Below are 20,419 nucleotides of genomic sequence, written 5' to 3'. Positions count from 1 at the left end.
AGTCCACGTAGACCGCATCCACTGCCCTACCCTCATCAATTTCTTTTGTTACCTCTTCAAAAAACTCAATCAGGCTCATGAGGCATGATCTTCCCTTCACAAAGCCATGTTGACTATCCATGAGTAGACTGTACTTCTCCAAATGCTCGTAGATCCTATCCTTAAGAATCCTTTTCAGTAGCTTGCAGACCACCGACATAAGACTCACCGGTCTATAGTTCCCAGGTTTCTCCCTATTACCTTTTTTAAATAAGGGAACTACATTTGCTATTCTCCAGTCCTCCGGCACTTCCCCTGCAGCCAAAGAGGATTCAAAGATCATAGCTAATGTCCTGCGATCTCGTCTCTCAATTCCCACAACAACCTGGGGTGTATCATATCCGGCCCTGGGGATTTATCAATCTTAATGTTTTTAAGAAGATCTGGCACTACTTCTTCCTTAATCTCCACATTGTCCAGCACACAGGCCCGCTCTACTTCGACCTCATCCTGATCAAGATCCTTTTCACTTGTGAATACTGAAGCAAAGTATTCATTTAGGACCTCCCCAACCTCCTCCACCTCCAGGCACATGTTGCCCTCTTTATCCTTTAGCGGTCCCACCTTCGTTCTCGTCATCCTCCTATTCTTCACATATGCATAGAATGCCTTGGGGTTCTCCTTAATTCTACATGCCAAGGTCTTCTCATGTCCCCCTTTGAGCTCTCCTAAGTCCTTTCTTTAGCTTCTTCCTGGCTACCCTGTATTCGCATAAGCCCCTCCTACTTCCTGCTTCTTGTATCTATCATATGCTTCCTTTTTCCTCTTGATGAGTTGCCTCACATGTTTCGTCAGCCACGGTTCCCTTTTCCTACTGTTTTTTTCCTTGCCTCAGTGGGACAAATCCATCCTGAACCCAGCTCAAGTGGTCCCTAAACTTCTCCCACATTACTTCTGTGCTTTCCCCTTTGGACATCTGTTTCTAATTTACTCTCGCTAGTTCCTGCCTCATCCCTTCAAAGTTAGCTCTTCCCCAGTTAAGCACTTTACCATTTCGTCTGATATTATCCCTTTCTATAGCTATGCTGAAGCTAAGGGAGTTGTGGTCACTTTCACCAAAATGCTCCCCCACCAAGAGGTCTGTCACCTGACCAGGTTCATTACCCAGAACTAGATCCAGTATAGCCTCTCCTCTCATCGGCCGGTCCACATACTGTGTCAGGAATCCTTGAACACACCTGACAAATTTAGCCCCATCCAACCCCCTTGCACTCAGGAGGTGCCAGTCAGTATGAGGGAAGTTGAAATCACCCATAACTACTACCCTGTATTTCCTGCACCATTCTAAAATCTGCCTGCTTATCTGCTCCTCGGTGTCCCAAGGGCTATTTGGAGGCCTATAGACTACTCCCAGCACAGTGATTGATCCCTTCCTATTTCTGACTTCCATCCAGACTGACTCCGTGGACACTCCTTCTTCAGCATCTTCCCTTTCTATACCTGTGATACTATCCCTGACCAGTAATGGCACTCCTCCCCCCCCTTATCTGCCCCCATCCTATTCCTTTTAAAACACCTGAACCCCGGGACCTGCATCATTCAATCCCGCCCTTCCTCCAACCAAGTTTCAGTAACGGCCACAACATCGTAGTTCCACGTACTAATCCATGCTGTAAGTTCATCCTCCTTGTTCCTAATACTCTTAGCATTGAAATAGACACATTTCAACCTCTTTTACTAGCTACAATCATGTTCTGTCCCCTGCCTGTCCTTCCTCATCAACTCAGAACTCTTAGCATCATGCCCTTGTCCTTCTACCTTAATCCCTGCACTCACATTCTGATTCCCACCCCCCTGCCAAACTAGTTTAAACCCTCCCCAACAGCTCTATCAAACCTGCCTGACAGGATATTGGTCTCCCTGGGATTCAAGTGCAACCCATCCTTTTTGTACAGATCACACCTGCCCCAAAAGAGGTCTCAATGATCAGGAAATCTGAATCCCTGCCCCCTGCTCCAATCCCTCAGCCACGCATTCATCCTCCACCTCATTCTATTCCTATTCTCACTGTTGCGTGGCACAGGCAGTAATCCCGAGATTACTACCTTTGAGGTCCTGCTTTTCAACTTCCTTCCTAACTCCCTGTAGTCTTCTTTCAGGACCTCTTTCCTTTTCCTACCTATGTCATTGGTACCAATATGTACCATGACCTCTGGCTGTTCTCCCTCCCATCGCAGAATATCTTGGACGCGATCCGAAACATCCCGCACCCTGGCACCTGGGAGGCAAACTACCATCCGAGTTTCTTTCCTGCATCCACAGAGTCCCCATTCACTACTGCCTCCCTCTTCCCTTCCCTACCCTTCTGAGCTACACGGCTGGACTCTGTGCCAGAGGCACGGCCACTGCTGCTTCCCCCAGGTAGGCTGTTCCCCCCAACAGTACCCAAACAGGAGTACTTATTGTCAAGAGGTACAGCCACAGGGGTACTCTCTAGTTCCTGACTCTTTCCTGACTGATCCATTTCTTTGTCCCCCGTGGTCTCGGAGTGACCACCTGTCTGTAACTCCTCTCTATCACCTCCTCACTCTCCCTGACCAGACGAAGGTCATTGAGCTGCACCTCCAGTTCCCTAACTCGGTCCCTCAGGAGTTGCTTCTCGATGCACCGGGTGCAGATGTGGTCATCCGGGACGCCGGGAGACTCCAAGACCTCCCACATCTGATGCAGACCACAGAAAACTGGCCTCATACACATACTAACTCCTATTGCAATCAACAACTGCCTCACCTCGACCCGTTACTGCCGAAGCCTGTGGAGCCAAAGCCCTTTCACTCCGCTGCCCGCTGGATATGGCTGCCTTCTTTTTAAACCGTTTGCGCTCAACTGGCTGACGTCACGCGCCTGCGCAGTCCGGCCTCTCTCTTCCCCCGAGAACTCAAAATGTCTTCCCGCTGGAAATCCTTAGGTGCTCTCCCACTGCCTTCTTCTTCCGAATCTACAACGTGAGTTGTAGAGTTCTTGAAAGGGAGTCTGTAGGTTGTGGAATCAGTTCAGTGTTGAGGTGAGTGAAGTTATCCATGCCAGTTCGGAAGCCTGATGGTTGAAGAGTAGTATCAGTTTCTGAACTTGAGAGTGTGGGACCTAAGACTCCTGTATCTTATCCTGGCTGGTGCAGCCTCCAGTCTCGTTGGTACAACGCTGGTGTAATGTAACACTCTTTCCTCCAGGTGCTGTTTGCCTGTGCTGAGGCACTTTATGCGCATGGCTACAACAACGAAGCGTGTCGACTGGCGATTGACCTTGCCAGGGACCTGCTGGCCAATCCTCCGGATTTAAAGGTGGAACAGCCACAAACTAAGGTGAGAAAATGAAGCGATGCTCGAGCGTTTCTGAAGGTTAGTGTTTCTCTTTCAGTGGCCTAATTCTGCCCCAACTGTATGTCTTGTGGCCTTATTACCAGCTATTGGAGAGAAGATTTGAGTTTTTAATAACTGTTAATTTATAACTAGAAGATGTCATGGATTTGCAGTGAAGCATAAAATGTTGTCTCATTAACTTCTAATGGAAAGACCTTGATACCAGAGTAGGTAGTCAGCAGGGGGAATGGGGAAAGGTCACCAGGGGGCACAGGGAAAATGTCAGAGGGCGAATGGGGAAAGGTTGACAAGTGGAACAAGATAGGTCAGCAGGGTAATGGGGAAAGGACGACAGATGGAACGGGGAGAAGTCGACAGGCGGGATGGGGAAAGGTCAATGGGCAGAATGCCTTGAACTTCCTCATAAGCAAGGAAAATGATGAAGTGATGGCAGTACAGGCCTTCAACTACAAAAAGGCACAGGATGGGACTGTGTCATCCTGTGTGAGTTTCTGTGCTGTAATTGTTATATGGTTATGTGGACTAGGTGGGAGTAAGCATTCGGCACGGATCAGAAGGGCTGAGATGGCCTGTTTCCATGCTGTAATTGTTATATGGACAAATGGGAATAGAACCAGGTACTAAGATGAGGAGACTGGTTACTAAGATTGGTTATGAGTCTTTGCATTTTACTACCAAATGAGTGTGAACTCTTGGAATCAACTATTGTCACCGCTGAGGATGATAAAGATTTTGTCCTTGTGGAAACCAAGGGATAGAGATGAGGTGAAGTCAGTCTAAAGGGTAGCAGGTTGAATAGTAGACTTAGACTTGAATGTCTGGCTCTGAGACTTCTTAATACCCTGCTTCCACCCACACATGTACCTCCCTGTCTAAATGCCCCCCAACCCCCCCCCCCCCGCCCCTTCCCCCACATCCAACTCACCGACATACTCTCATCCTGCACTGGTCACTTTTTATTGCTGCTGTTTCACATATTTATATGACTGCTTGTTTTATTTACTGTCTTACGAAACATGCACCTCACACTTTGTCAATCTCCCGACCCTGTTGTTTTGTGACTGTATGCACTGAATTGTAACTACATCTGCTGTGTGTGACAGTATGTACTGTGTTTTGTGCCTTGGTCCCAGAGGAACAATGTTTCGTTTAGCTGGGTACAAGTGTATGGTTGAATGATAATAAACTTGAAATTGAACTTGAATGAACTTCTGCTTTAGGTCAAAGTGCTTTATCTTACATTAATGCCCCTGTGTTAAACTTTTATATTTACAAATATTGAATTACTACCAATGTGGGTTTCTCATTCAGGGCAAGAAGAACAAAGTTTCAACTCACAAGCAGACACTGATTGCGACCAACACGCTGGCTAAAGCTGCCTTCTTGCTGATAGTTCTGAGTGAAAGACTGGAACTCCACAACCTGGCTTACAGCATTGGGATGTTTTCCCTGGAGCTGCAGAGACCACCAGCATCAACCAAAGCTCTGGAGGTAAGCTGATTGAGAAGGCAAACGTTGTCAGAGACCTTTGTAGAGAATCACAGTTAAGGAGCTGCTCTGTCTGAGACATGCTGTGACTAGCCGCCTTTTGTCCTGTCCCGCATGGTTTACCTTCTGAAAGTGAAAACATTGCTTTATTTGTCACACTACAGTGAAATGCATCACTTGTATCAATAACCAACGCTGTCTGAAGACGTGCTGGGGCAGCCCACAAGTGTTGCTATGCGTCCAGCACCAATGTAGCATGCCCATTGTCCTGTACAAAGTAACTGAGAACCCACCAATAGACAACCCCTCAGGACAGGGGTTCCCAACCTCTAGAATGCCATGGACCAATACTATTAATTAAGGGGTCTGTGGACCCCAGGTTGAGAGCCCCTGCCTTAGGACAACATCATACTTGACTCAAGTGATCACACTACCACTAATTGTAACCGGTATGTCCTTAGAACATGGCAGGAAACTGGAGCACCTAGAGGAAACCAGCGCAGTCATGGGGAGTACATACAAACTCCTTACAGGCAGTGGCGGGAATTGAACCTGGATCGCTGGCATAGTAAAGTGTTGTGCTAACCACTACACTACTGGGCATCCAACAGCAGCTTATATATTAGATTATTGCTTGCTGTTACTTGAAATGACAGCGTTGTAGTAGATATGTGATCAGCATTCTGTAAGATGGTTTTAGTTTTCCCTCTATGATTGGATATTACTCACACCCTGTGTTGTTACAAGAGCAGGGTTAGTTGCTTTGAGAGGGTACAGGAGCCTTGGCTTAATGCCCTGACCTATGGAGTTGCTTATGTCACTGTTCACCAGTGTGTCTTTGGCCATTTTGACTCAGTCTATGGAGTGAGACCGGAACCCATAATGGTGGCATTGGAGATCAGAGCTTTGACAACAAAGTTGTGGCTGATGGCAAGGAGCCTGTCCTAGGGATTTGAGATCACGGAGACATAGAGTATTGCAGCACAGAAACAGGCCCTTCGGCCCATCTGGTGCATGCCAAGTTTTTGTTCTGTCCACATGCATTGACCTGCACCTGGACCATAACCCCCATCCTTGAATTTATCTAAAGTTTTTTTTAATGTTGCAATCAAACCTGCATCCACCACTTCCTTTGGAAACTCGTTCCACTCCCTCACCACCCCTTGGGTGAAGAAGATCGCCTTCATGTTCTCTTTAAACATTTCACCTTTCACCCTTAACCCATGACCTCTAGCTATAGTCGCACACAACCTCAGTGGAAAAAGCCTGCTTGCATTTACCCTCATAGTTCTGTACAGCTCTATCAAATCTCTTCTCAAGCTTCTACATTCCAAGAAATAATGTCCTAACCTATTCAACCTTTCCCTATAGCTCAAGTCCCAACAACATCCTTGTAAATTTTCTCTGTACTCTTTCAATCTTATTGATATCATTCCTGTAGGTGGGTGACCAGAACTGTATCTAATACTCTAAATTTGGCTTCAACATTTTGGAGAATTTCAACGGAACATCCCATCTCCTGAGTCATATTCTAGAACCAAAATAGCGGGCGGTGGTCTTGCACCTTCCAACAACAGGATTAATTTTTGTCCATAGACGAAAGGGAGATGATTCTTGAAGATCACACCTCCAGAGCCTTCTGTGAAATCCATGAAATACATTCAGATACTTAATGCAGTCTGTAAAACCAAAGTCTTAGAGATTTTATTTAATGTGAAAAATGCAACAGCAAAAATGATTTAATAAGGAAATTCAAGCTTTTATTTGTATTGTTCACGTTCTGCATAAGTTATTTATTAAGATTCTGTATGTTGAGGTTCATTTGCTGCGTGGAAAGGCACATATATGTTCCAATGTAGAGAGTCTGCCCAAAGTGTCTTACTCTTTATTCCTTTCCAGAGTTGCTGTCTGATCTGCTGAGTTCCTTCAGAATTTTGAATGTGTAGCACCAGGTTATTACCCCTCAAACTATCAGGCTCTTGAACCAGAGGAGATAAATTCTTCTCGGGCTTCCAGCCAGGTACAGGTATTGATATTAACCAACATTTCAGTGAGAACCTCTACCATCCTCTTCAGGGATGGTGCCTGGGCACGTCTAGTCCGGTGATATTTATAAACACTCCCCCCCGCCCCCCAGCCTGTTCCTCCTGATTGGTGAGTACTCATCCAATCAGGTTTCCACTTGCTTATAATCAAATTCCATTTATTAGAGCGAGACCTTTGTTAAAATTCTTTTCCTCTAGTTTTATTTCAATGGCTTCCTTTACCAGGCGGTCCCAAAAGCCGTTGGCGTGGACAGTAGTTTTGTGCCATTGAAGTCAATCCTAAGACCATTGAGAATATAGTGTTCTGCTACCACCAATTTCTCTGGGTAGCCCAAACAAGTATACCTGCTGTGCTGGTTGAGTCCCAGGTCATCTTTGACCTGCATAAGCTGTGACTTGAGATTCCTTACAGGTTTGTGGATGGTAACAATCTGGACCTTGGCGATCCTTCCAGAAATCATGGAAGTATTGGGAAGATGGACATTAAGGACTGATTCCTCCTCATTGTCAGCTCTTTGAAGGCCCAATTGATTCCCTTCACTTTACAGCCATCCTGTAGGAACGTCATGCATAATCGTCTTATTTCCTTGGGAAGACTCTGGGTCTGAAATGGTTTTTGCACAGTTAACCGAAGTAGAAGAACCACATAAATAGAATGTTTGGATGTATACTGTTCGTGGAACTGTTGGAGTGCCTGGAGTCCATGAGGCCACACTACGAAGGTGTCATTGATGTATCTAAAGAAGCATTTGGGATGTAAGGGGATGAACTCATTCTGATACGACGGGAACTGGGCACTAGCCTCGGACGTGGTGTCTATTGGAAGCCCAATCACACGGACTTGTACATCAGCAATCACGGCTACTATCACACTTCCCAGTGTAGAGTGGTTCTTTCTACTTTGATTGTTCAATTGAATTGACTATTTCTTACATCCTTCACATACATGAGGAGTAAAAATCTTCACGTTGCGTCTTCATCTAACTGTGCAATGTGCAATCATAGTAACTTATTATAATTTATAATAAATAGAACAGTTAATGTAACATAGAAATACACACAAATCAGCGTGAGTTTATCAGTCCGATGGCCTGGTGGAAGGAGCTGTGTGGTACTTTTTCCTGGATAGTAGCAGCTGGAATAGATTGTGATTGGGGTGACTCAGGTCCCCAATGATCCTTCGGGCCTTTTTACACACCTGTCTTTGTAAATGTCCTGGATCATGGGAAGTTCACAACTACAGATGTGTTCGGCTATCTGCACTACTCTCTGCAGAGTCCTGCGATTGAGGGAAGTACAGTTCCCATACCAGGCAGTGATGTAGCCAGTCAGGATACTCTCAATTGTGCCCCTATAGAAAGTCCTTAAGATTTGAGGGCCCATACCAAACTTACTCAACCGTCTGAGGTGAAAGAAGTGCTGTTGTGCCTTTTTCACCACACAGCTGGTGTTTACAGACCACATGAGGTCCTCAATGATGTGGATGCTGAGGAACTAAAAAGCAGTTTACCCTCTCAACCCCAGATCCCTTGATGTAAATAGGGATTAGCCCATCTCCATTCATTCTGTAACCCAACAACTAACTCCTTTGTTTTTGCAACATTGAGGGAGAGGTTGTTTTCTTGACACCACTGTGTCAGAGAGATGACTTCTTCCCTGTAGGCCACCTTGTTATTGTTTGAGATAAGGCCAATCAACGTAGTGTTGTCAGCAAATTTAATTTGATTAGAGCTGTGGGTGGCGACACAGTTATGGGTATACAGGGAGTAAAGGAGGGGACTTGGTACCCAGTCCTGAGGGCTCCTGCGTTGAGAGTCAGAGGGGTGGAGGTGAGGGAGCCCACTCTTACCATCTGCTGGTGATCTGACAGGAAGTCCAGGATCCAACTGCACGTGGCAAGGTCAAGGCCAAGGTCTCTGAGCTTCCTGTTGAGCCTGGATGAAATTATGGTGTTGAAAGATGAACGGTAGTCCAAGAACAACATTCTCACATAAACCTCTTTCTTGTCCAGATGTGTAAGGATGGTATTTTGAGCAGTGGCAATTGTGTTGTCTGTCAATTGGTTGTGCTGGTAGGTGAATTGTAGGGGTCCAGTTTGGGTGGTAAAAGCTGCAGGTGTAATACTTGACCAGCCTCTCAAAGCACTTGCTTATTATTGAGGTGAGTGTGACAGGATGCCAGCCATTCAGACATGTTACCTTGGTCTTTTTTGGTACAGGGACAATGGTGGATAATTTGAAGCAGGAGAGAACTCTACACTGGGAGGGGAGAGATTAAAAATGTCAGTAAACACATCTGCCATTTGTACTACGCACGTCCTGAGTAATCACTCTGGGATGCCACACGCTTGCAACTGTCCACTCGTTGGAAACATCTGTGTACCTCAGCCTCCGAGATGACCAGGTTGCAGGTTGTAGTGGTGGCTTTCCTCAGAGGCTCAGAGTTAGCGACATCGAACCGAGTGTAAAAGCGATTGAGCTCAATTGGGAGAGAGGCTGCGATGTTGGTGGCAGTACTAATTTTGGCTTTGAAGTCTGCGATATATGCCACCCTCGCCACCAGTCATTGTGAATTTTGACTCAGTTTTGTCCCTGTATTGTTTCATAGCCTTGATAGCTTTGTGCAGATCGCAGCTGCTTTTCTTGAACTCCTGTGTGAAACGTATTTCAGACCCAGAGGTTCTCCATGAGGAAATAAGACAATTACTCATGGCATTCTTACAGAATGCTACAAGGTGAGGGAAATCAAACGGGCTGCTGAAAAAATCGGGAAGAATAACAACGAGGAGAAATCCGTTGCTACTGCCTGTCTTCCCTATGTTTCCATGGTTTTTGGAAGGATTACCAGGATCCTGAAGAAATACCAGATTAATACCATCCACAAACCGTAAAGAAGCTCAAATCACAGTTTATGTGGGTCAAAGGTGACCTGGGACTTGGGTTGGTGGGCATTTACAGGATCCCCTGTGAACACAGAGCAGCGTATATTGGCCAGATGGGATGCACAGTGGAAACCAGCATTAAGGAACACAGGAGGTGTATCCATTTGGATTACCCGGAGAAATCAGCAGTAGCGGAACATTGCATTTACAATGGCCATAGGATTGACTTTGTTGACACAAAACTACTATGTCACGCCAGCGGCTTTTGGGACCGCCTGGTAAAGGAAGCCATTGAAAGAAAACTAAAGGAAAGGAATTTTAACAAAGACAAAAATCTCACTCCAATAAGAACTGGAATTCAATTTTAATCAAGGTGAGAGAGCGGAAACCTGATTGGGTGTGGAGTAACCAATTAGGAAGGATGGACTATGGGGGTTTAAATACCAGCATGCCCAGGCATCACCTCTGAAGAAGATGGCAGAGTTTGTCTTTGAAAGTTGGTTGTAATAGATACCTGTACCCAGCTAGAAGTCCGAGAAGAGCTTATTTGTCATATATGCAGAGAAAGCACTAGATCTTTTTCCAGAGGGTATAATTCCGCACAACTTCACTTGCCCCATCACCAAACTGTTCCCACAAACTATGGATTCACTTTCAAGGACTCTACCTCTCATGTTCTCGATATTGTTTATTTATAATTATTTCTTTTTGTACTTGCATAGTTTGTTGTCTTTTGCACATCGGTTGAACGCCCAAGCTGGTGAGGTTTTTCCACTGGTTCCATTACAGTTATTATTCTATTATACATTTATTGAGTATGCCCACAAAACAGTGAATTTCAGGGTTATACGTGGTGATATATATGTACTTTGAAGCAGAGTCCCCAACAGCATTTCAGACGAGCACTTGAGGAGCCTCGGCATAGTGGTTTGCATAGCCTCTGTTTAATTTGTTTTGTATTTGCCAATTTGTTGTCATTTGCACTCTGGTTATTGTCCATCTTGTGTGAGGTTTCTCATTCACTCTGTTGTCTTTCTTTGTATTTACTGTGAATGCCTGTGTGAAAATGAAACGCAGGGTAGTATATGGTGACATACGTATACTTTGATGATAAAATTTGTTTGAACCTTGAACTTTGTGTTACACTGGATTTCCAGCATCTGCAGAAGCTCCTATGTTTATTATTAGGGAATAAATACTGTAGGTATTGCAGTTCATAACTTGTAAACAGCTTTAAATTCTAGAGTTCTAAGTTGGAAATGACTGTATTCCAATACTGAGCAAGGGTGCTTTCAGCTGTATACAGCCAAACAAAGCAGCATTCCCCTGCACCAAGACGCACAACACAGTACATATAACTCACAGACTGACGTTATCACAAATAAATTAACAAACAATAAAATATATTCCAGACGACTGACTTTTAGCATAAAGTGTATTTACAAGTTAAAAAGTAAACAGTATAATGCTACTGGCGCTTCATACATGATGATACCCGGGTGGTGTCAGGGAGTTCACTAGTCTCGTGGCCTGGGAGAAAAAGCAGTTTCTCATCCTAACAGTCCTTGTCCTAATGCTGTGTATACCTCCAGCTTGATGCTAAGAGGTCAGAGAGATTGTTGGACAGATCGGAGGGATCATTGACAACTGCGTACACAGTGCTCTTGATAAATATCTCTGATGGGTGGAAGAGAGTCCCAGATAATCCTGGAAGTAGTCCTCGCAATCTTTTCTAGTGTCTTGTGGTCAGACGCCTTGCAATTCCCATAGCAGCCAGTGAGGCAGCTGGTCAGGACACTCCCCTGGGTAATGTTGGTATTCATCGGTACTTCTCCAGATCCGCTGCAGTACAAAAGGATAAAGAACAAATAGTAATAATAAATATAAATACATTAGGTGACTGATGGGAAGTAATAAAGTTGTGGTGCTGGCTACTTGGGGAAAGGAACTGTTTTTGAGTGTTGGTCCTGACGTGGATGCTACGTAGCCTCAACCCTGACGGGAGTGGAGCAAACGGTCCATGATTAGGGAGGGTGGGATCCTTCATGATGTTACTGACCCTTTCAGTATCATGTCCTTGATAGTGGGTAGCCTGGTGCCAGTGATGCATTGGGCAGTTTTGACTAACTGTTGTAGAGTCTTCCAGACCGCCTCAGTGCATGGCTATCATAGATCACCATGCATTCAAGTAATTTCTCCAAAATTGGAAAAGGACAAAGCTGATGAAGTTTCTCTGCCCAAAACGTCAACTGTTTACTCTTTTGTATCGATGCTGCCTGGCCTGCTGAGCTCCAGCATTCCGTGTGTTTTGCCAAGGGTAAACCTGCTTAGGTTGCTGATCCTGCATTTCACCTGTGAAGTACAAGTCCCCTTTTCCTGCTTCCCACAACTTGAGAAGCATGGACCAGTCAGTCATAACTGGGCTAAATCTTTCTACCGGAGTGCCATTGAGAATGTCCTGTCTGGCTACTCCATTGTGTGGGACAGAGGCTGCAAGGTATCAGACCACAAGATCCTACAGAGGATAGTAAAAACCACCCAGAGGATCACTGGCGTGTCCCTCCCCACTAGGTGTGTCATTGACCGGAGCATCCTATACAAAGGGTCTGAAGTATTGTTGAGGATCCCTACACCCCACCTCACAATCTCTTTGACTCAGTGTAATCAGGAAGGAGGTACAGGAGCATCAGGACTAGGACTGCCAGACTGGGGAACAGCTTCCCTCAGGCTGTGAGACTAATGAATACCCTGTCCCCACCGAGGTCTCGTCACCAGGACAGCGAGCTGTTTGCTGTTTACCTGTGCTGAGCACTGCATACATTTTGAACTATATTTTAATAAATTATTTGTGGTAATATTTTATGTGCTGTGTGATGTATATTTGCGGGTGCACCATGCTCTAGAGGAACATTGTTTCATTTGGTTGTACAGACAGATAACTTGAACTTGATAACTAGAGAAGGTCACAGGTCAGGTACAAGTTGGGGCAGCCTTTGTCTTGCTCAGTGAGAGATATAGCATAGGGACAACCTTCTGGCCCATTAAATCTGTGCCAACTGTCAAACATACATTTCCAAAGTCATAGTTAAAGACAATCTATTAATATAGAATATACTGTGTTCCTTAAGTTTGTTATAGCCAGGGGTAGTAATGGGGATAAGCTCCCATTATCTGTTAAATGCTCCCTATGGCATTCACCTCAAGTAGCCTCTGACAACCAAGTCCAGCTCCTGGCCTTCATGTGTGGCTTAGCTACTAAGCCTGGCAGAACCATTTCTACTGACAGGAGAAGGGGCAAAGGTGGGTTACTGGCCCCTTAAAATCAGTCACTTCAGGCAGATGGGGCTCATCAGCTGTGGTTGGCAGCTGATCGAAGAGAAGGAAAGCTCACGCAGGAGGCTTTGGGGGTAAACGCTGAGGGAAAAATCTGGAGCTGGAGTCGCTAAGGCAGTCCTACACTGAGTTCAATGCTGACTGCCAGCTCCTGTGATGCCGTTGCTGCTGAACTGTATCGGCCACTGATGTTCCTTTGGGTTCTCAGATGCATGACGAGGAGGAGCTTGCTAGATGGGCAACAGCTTGCTCTCCATATTGTACTGCCCAGGCTTGCGTATGTAGAGAGCTAGGACACAATATCCTTGGTCAACTCTGACTGACGAGGCCTCGCTCACTGTGTATGTCGCCATATACTACCTTGAGATTCATTGCCTTGCAGGCATTCACAGAGAAATAAAGAAATAAATAGAACTTGTAATTATTTGGTGGGACGACAACTAGAAGTCATGGGTTAAGGGTGAGAGGTGACATGGTTAAGGGGACCATGAAGGGAAACTTCTTCACTCAAAGGGTTGTGAGAGTGTGGAATGAGCTGCTGGTGGAAGTGGTGCATGCAACATTTAAGAGGTTTTTATAGCTACATGGATGGTAGGGGTATGGTGGGCTGTGGTCCTGGTGTAGGTTGATGGGAGGAGGCAATTTGAATATCTTGGCATAGACTAGAGGGGCCAAAGAGCCTATTTCTGTGCTGTACGTTTCTATCACTCTATGAAAAATATACTGAAAGAATGACAAATAACCAAAGACAAGTTGTGCAAATAAAAAATAAATAATAGTAATCCATTTTCTCTCTCATCCCCAATCACTTGCCTTCTCCCCGTATCCCTTCATGCCCTGACTACTCAAGATTCTTTCAACCTCAACCTTAAGTATATCCAATGATTTGGATGCCGCAGTCAACTGCAGCAATGAACTCCACAGATTCACCACCTTCTGCTTAAAGAAATTCCTCCCCATCTTCGTACTACAGGATGGACTGACTTTGCACCAAGTCCAATAATGCTGCAATGACTTTGGGCAGGTTAACAGCAAGCGCTGCTGTTACCCAAGCGTTGATATTAACTTTGCCTCCAATGGGCGGCACGGTAGTGTAGAGGTTAGCGCAACGCTTCACAGCGCCAATGATCAATTCCTGTATGGAGTTTGTACGTTCTCCCCGTGATTCTGTGAGATTCTTGCAGATGCTCAGATTTCCTCCCATGTTCCAAAGACGCGTAGGCTTGAATCAGTAAATTATAGGTCGTCCTATATTGGCGCCAGAAGCACTTGTGGGCTACCGCCAGCAGATCCTCAATCTGGGTCGCTCATTGACACAAACGACGCATTTCACTATATGTTTCAATATTTATATCTACGTGTGACAAATAAAACTAATCTTTCTAATGCTCCAAAAAAGGCAGAGTTTTAATCGGTTTATTGCTGCTTTCTCCTGCCCGGCCTGCTGTCTGCCCCTGCAGCACCTTCTGTTACTCCTGATGCCAGGGTCCCCGCCACTCCTGCTCAAAACAACTTCACCGATCCAGGTCACGCCTGCTGATCTTGGCACTTTGACTGGATGGTGGCTCAACGCAAAACCAATGCATTTCACTTGAACAATTAATCCTGCTCAAATGAAGAACGTGTGTCCAAAGCCCTGACCAGCTGGAATCCTGCAGAGATCCCATCTTTTCTCTCAACTATCTCATGCTGTGGGAATTTCGAAGCTGCTTTCCTCATTCTGACTTCCTGGGATTAATTCATCAGCTGTTTTTCCTGGTATTTTGGCGCTTTGAAAAAACAACGTTTGGGAATCATTCACACAGATTCTGCAGATGCTGGAATTGCAGAGTAACACGCAGAAAAAACACGGGAGGTTCTCGGCAAGTAGGGCAGCGTCTGTGAAGGGGAATAAACAGTCGACGTTTCGCATTGACATCCTTCATTGGGACATAGCGATGAGGAGGAATTTCTTCAGCCAAAATATGGTGAATCTCTGGAGCTTCTGGCCACAGGCGGCTGTGGAGCCTAAGTCATTGGGTATATTTAAAATTCTGATGAATGGTCTTGGCCTGAAATGTCAACTGTTTAAACTTTTTATCAAAGTACGCATATGTCACGATATACAACCCTGAGATTCATTTTCTTTGCAGACATTTACAGTAGGACACAAAGAATACAATAACAGCAATGGAAAAACTACACACAAAGACTGACAAACAACCAATATGCAAAATAACACAAACTGTTTTCAAATATAAAATTAAATAAATAATAGAGAATACAAGTTGTAGAGTCCTTGAAAGTGAGTCCATAGGTTGTGGAATCAGTTCAGAGTTGACCTGAGTGAGGCTATCCATGGTGGTTCAGAAGGGTAATAACTATTCCTGAACCTGGTGGGTGTGGGACCTAAGGCTTCTGTACCTCCTGCCTGATGGCAGGAACAAGAGGAGAGCATGGACTGGATGGGAGTGTGGGGAGGGGGGTTCTTTGATAATGGGTGCTTATGTCCTGTGGCAGCGCTCAGTGGTGAGGAGGAATGAGGTTGGGACTGCTTCTTCCCCTCTGTAGATGCTGGCTAACCCGCTGAGTTCCTCCAGTGTTTTGTGTGTGCAGCGTGGGATCACTCTGTACAGTGATGCCGCTTTACTTTGCTGTGGCCATCAGTGTTCATCCCTTGACTGGCCTGGGACTTTGATCTGCGTTCTAGATCATGACCTCCAAATGTGAAATGACGGCGAATATCCTCAATCTTTTCCCTCCTATGCAGGTTAAACTTGCTTACCAGGAATCGGAAATTGTGGGCTTGCTGAAGAAGATTCCATTGGGGATCGTAGAGATGAACACAATCCGGGAAAGGGCAGAGCAGCTGAGAGAGGGAAACTTGTGTGATTACAGGCCAGTCCTACCGCTCATGTTGGCCAGTTTCATCTTTGATGTCCTGTGCACTCCAGGTAAGTGCCTGGGACTTTGATCTGCGCTCTGTGCAATGACAGAGATTTTACATTTAGCAATGGTAGCAGGGTTTGAGAGCTATTTACACAAAGCATTGTCATTACCAATTAACTGGACTTGTTCCTCTCTACTCTCTATTTTACTGTGCACAAGGAACTCAGCATGGCCTGTCACTGACATTCCCTCTAATTTGTAATGACCTGTGTGTACAAATATCTTGTACAGTGCAATCTTTTGAAAAGTGACATGTACGCACTGAGTAATTTCTTCAATATAAACAGTATAAATAAGCCAGTTCTAAAATCTGCAGACAAATCATCACAAACTCCACGTTGTCAACACCGTCCACATCAGAAACCTGGAAAATGAAATGTGATTGTGTACATCATGAAATATACTTAACATGCAAATGAGGTAGAGGACAACAACCTTTTGTGTGCAGTTTAAATTCCTTTGTGCGTTAGTAGCAAAAACTGTTAGCATGGACATACCCAGGGAACTTTGCCTGCCACCACACTGTTCTAAATTCTGAACAGCGAAATGCCGGTTTTGTACAGAATTAACTACCAGTTATGGATATTGACCATTTGGTAATCTTGTGCATGTACAAATTCCTTACTTGCAAGAACAATCACCATTCACAATACAAGTGCTAAAAGTCAATAGAAACTATAAGCTGACAATCGATGATACTTTGAAGTTAATAAGGTATTGCCCCTAGTTGGTTTGTGTGCCTTGAATCCTGACCTTGTCTTGATATGCCAAATGGCTCCACCCCTGTGGTGCGAAGGGAGGCTATGCTCTTCAAAGACAGTCTTAAAAGACTTTTCTTGCCTGAACATTATTTTAACCATTGCCTTGCCACAACTTCCACAACATGACCAGGCAGGGAATGGAGGGATATGGACCACAAACAAGCAGATGTTTAATTGGCATCGTGGTTGACACCATCGTCCTCTGAAGGGTCCATTCCTCTGCTGTGCTTGCTACTGCACTGACACAGGCCTTCAAGTCCATGTAAGTGTGTGTTTGTGACACGGTAACCCCATCACCCCCACTCCCACCTCCAAAATATAACTTTGCTGCTCTTCTCCTCTTGGGTTTATCCAGCTCCTCCTTAAATGCCATTGCGCTGCGTTGCCTGACGGGACATGACTGATCGTGCCGAGACCAGTTTGTGCGCAAAGCTCGTCAGTGCTTGGGTTGGCTAAGCTCAGTCCTTCATGTTTTGGTAGCGAGTACTTATGATTGTGTCTCTGTTGCCAGGGAGTTTCTTATCCGGCTGAACACTACTGAAAGGGATGGGGGGGATCCAGGAAGGGGATGAAGAAGTTATGAGTGAATGGAAGGATCTGATAGCTGGAGAGATCCAAGGGATAGAGAGATTTTGGATCTAAGGTGTCTCTGGCCCATACTCTTCTATGTACCATGTTGATATTTGTAAGCGTTGTCTCATTGCATCCACAAACGCTTCGCGTGCAATGACAAACCTTTGAACTGTCATCACCGTTGTATTGTGGGAATTATCCCCCTGTGGATACAGCAAGCAATTTGTATGCAAAATGTAAGGGGTGTAGACAGAGTAAATGCAAGCAGGCTTTTTCCACTCAGGTTGGGTAAGATGAGAACAAATAGAGGTAATGGCCTAAAGGTGAAATATTTAAGGGCAGCATGAGGAAATATCTTCCCTCCAGAGAGTGCTGAGAGTGTGGAATGAGCTGCCTGTGGGAATGGTGGATACGGCTTCGACTGCAGCATTGAAGAGAAGTTTGGATAAGTACATGATGAGAGGGCTGTGGTCCGGGTGTGGGTCGATGAGAACAGGAAGAGTAACAGTTTGGCAAGGACTAGGTGGGCAAAAGGACCTGTTTCTGTGCTGTAGTGCCCAGTGACTCTATAACTCTGTTCTGGACAATGGCATTCACGGTACATGTGAGGGTAGGCCATTTGGCCCCCCAAGCTTGTACTGCCATCCAATGTGATGGTGCTGAGTGGGCTTTCGTTTCTCTGTGGCCGAGGTTACTGGTGTCCCTGATAATTGGAGCCATCGACTTTGTGTCAATCCCAGTTGGTAACACTAAACATTTTGAGTTTGAGAATGGTGAGGAGAATCCTGATGCTTCTGTATATCACCATTTGTTCTGCTGAGACAAAGTGAAACCCTGGACAAATGTCCCTGCACTGACCTCCTCACTCCAGAATGCCACGATGTCAGCTTACCCCTTCCACCTTCATACCCCACAGAAAGGCCCTTCAGCCCACCATGCACATGCAGACCACTGAGTCCTATCTGACTTGCCAGCATTTGGTCTGTAACATACTCTGCCTTGAAGACGCACGGTAGCGTAGTGCTTTACCGTACCAGTAACCGGGGTTCAATTCCCACTGCTGCCTGAAAGAAGATTACACTCTGCCGAGACTGTGTAGATTTCCTCCGGGTGCTCTGGTTTCCTCCTACAGTCCAAAGATATACCAGTTAGGTTAATTGGTCATTGCTGGTTGGCACAGCTCGAAGGGCTGAAAAGATCTCTTCTATGTCGTATCTCAGTAAATAAATTCAGGTAATGATCAAGATACCATTGTGAGAGGCTCTGCCTCACCACCTCAGGCTGCGTGTTCAAGATTCCAACCATCCTCTGGTTGAGACAGTTCTTCAGATCCCCTCTGTCCTGACATCTCTGCCATGAGGAAATATTTCTCACTATCCACAGCCTCTAAGCCGCTCTGTCCTCTGCCTCCACAGCTCGATGGCCACCTATCTGGGTCACTCCTCACTTCACCCAGGCAGCATCTTGGTGAACCTCTCCTGAAGTTTACTGACTGAGATTAACCGTACAATTATGTCTGTCTATAAATAATGGCCACTTTGCTACCCTAACTGGTAGTAGGAGCACCTGTTGAATATTGAATGGCCTAGACCGGCAGTACCCAATCTGGGGTCCATAGACTTAGAAATGTAGAAAACCTACAGGTCCTTCGGCCCTCAAAGCTGTGCCAAGCATGTACTTACCTTAGAAATTACCCAGGGCTACCCAAAGCTCTCTATTTTTCTAAGCTCTTAAAAAAACCCTGTTGTATCCACCTCCACCACCATCACCGGCAGCCCATTCCACACACTCACCACTCTCTGCGTAAAAAACTTACCCCTGACATCTCCTCTGTACCTACTTCCAAGCACCTTAAAACTGTGCCCTGTTGTGCTAGCCATTTCAGCCTTGGGGAAAAAGTCTCTGACTATCCACACGATCAATGCCTCTCATCATCTTATACACCTCTATCAGGTCATCTCTCATCCTCCGTTGCTCCAAGGAGAAAAGGCCGTGTCCACTCAACCCATTCTCATAAGACATGCTCCCCAATCTAGGCAATATCCTTGTAAATCTCCTCTGCACCCTTTCTATGGTTTCCACATCCTTCCTGTAGTGAGGTGACCAGAATTGAGCACAGTACTCCAAGTGGGGTCTGACCAGGGTCCTATATAGCTGCAACATTACCTCTTGACTCCTAAATTCAATTCTACGATTGATGAAGGCCAATACACCTTAACCACAGAGTCAACCTGCGTAGCTGCTTTGAGGGTCCTATGGACACGGATCCCAAGATCCCTCTGATCCTCCACACTGCCAAGAGTTTTTCCATTAATATTATATTCTGCCATCATATTTGACCTACCAAAATGAACCACCTCACAATTACCTGGGTTGAATTCCATCTACCACTTCTCAGCCCAGTTTTGCATATAATCAATGTCCCGCTGTAACCTTTGACAGCCGTCCACACTATCCACAACACCCCCAACCTTTGTGTCATCAGCAATACTAACCCATCCCTCCACTTCCTTATCCAGGTTACTTATAAAGATCACGAAGAGTAGAGGCCCCAGAACAGATCCCTGAGGCACACCCCCTGGTCACCAACCATGCAGAATATGGCCCATATATAACCACTCCTTGCCTTCTATGGGCAACCCAGTTCTGGATCCACAAAGCAATGTCCCCTTCGATCCCGTGCCTCCTGACCTTCTCAATAAGCTTTGCATGGGTACCTTATCAGATGCCTTGCTGAAATCCATATACACTACATCTACTGCTCTACCTTCATCAATGTGTTTAGTCACATCCTCAAAATATTCAGTCAGTCTCATAAAGCATGACCTGCCTTTCATAAAACCATATAACAATCACAGCACGGAAACAGGCCATCTCGGCCCTCCTTGTCCGTGCCGAACTCTTAATCTCACCTAGACCCACCTACCCGCACTCAGCCCATAACCCTCCACTCCTTTCCTGTCCATATACCTATCCAATTTTACCTTAAATGACACAACTGAACTGGCCTCTACTACTTCTACAGGAAGCTCATTCCACACAGCTATCACT

The 20,419-nt window shown here is 45.4% G+C and overlaps 1 protein-coding gene across 5 annotated transcripts in view; it reads left to right on the top strand.

Moving 5' to 3' along the window:
* Positions 1–20,419, top strand: part of zswim8 (zinc finger, SWIM-type containing 8) — a 183,656-nt gene that overhangs the window by 98,293 nt on the left and 64,944 nt on the right. For all 5 annotated transcript variants that reach the window (XM_059946761.1, XM_059946760.1, XM_059946759.1 and 2 more), the window contains exons 12-14: positions 3,210–3,341; positions 4,671–4,850; positions 15,856–16,039. In XM_059946761.1, the coding sequence (XP_059802744.1) occupies positions 3,210–3,341; positions 4,671–4,850; positions 15,856–16,039 (496 nt within the window). The remainder of the gene's footprint in view (positions 1–3,209; positions 3,342–4,670; positions 4,851–15,855; positions 16,040–20,419) is intronic.

Source organism: Hypanus sabinus, chromosome 21 (genome assembly GCF_030144855.1).
Source record: "Hypanus sabinus isolate sHypSab1 chromosome 21, sHypSab1.hap1, whole genome shotgun sequence".
NCBI classification, from domain to species: domain Eukaryota; kingdom Metazoa; phylum Chordata; class Chondrichthyes; order Myliobatiformes; family Dasyatidae; genus Hypanus; species Hypanus sabinus.
The sequence above is the reverse complement of the archived record's forward strand: the minus strand, read 5'-3'. Positions and strand labels throughout refer to the sequence as shown.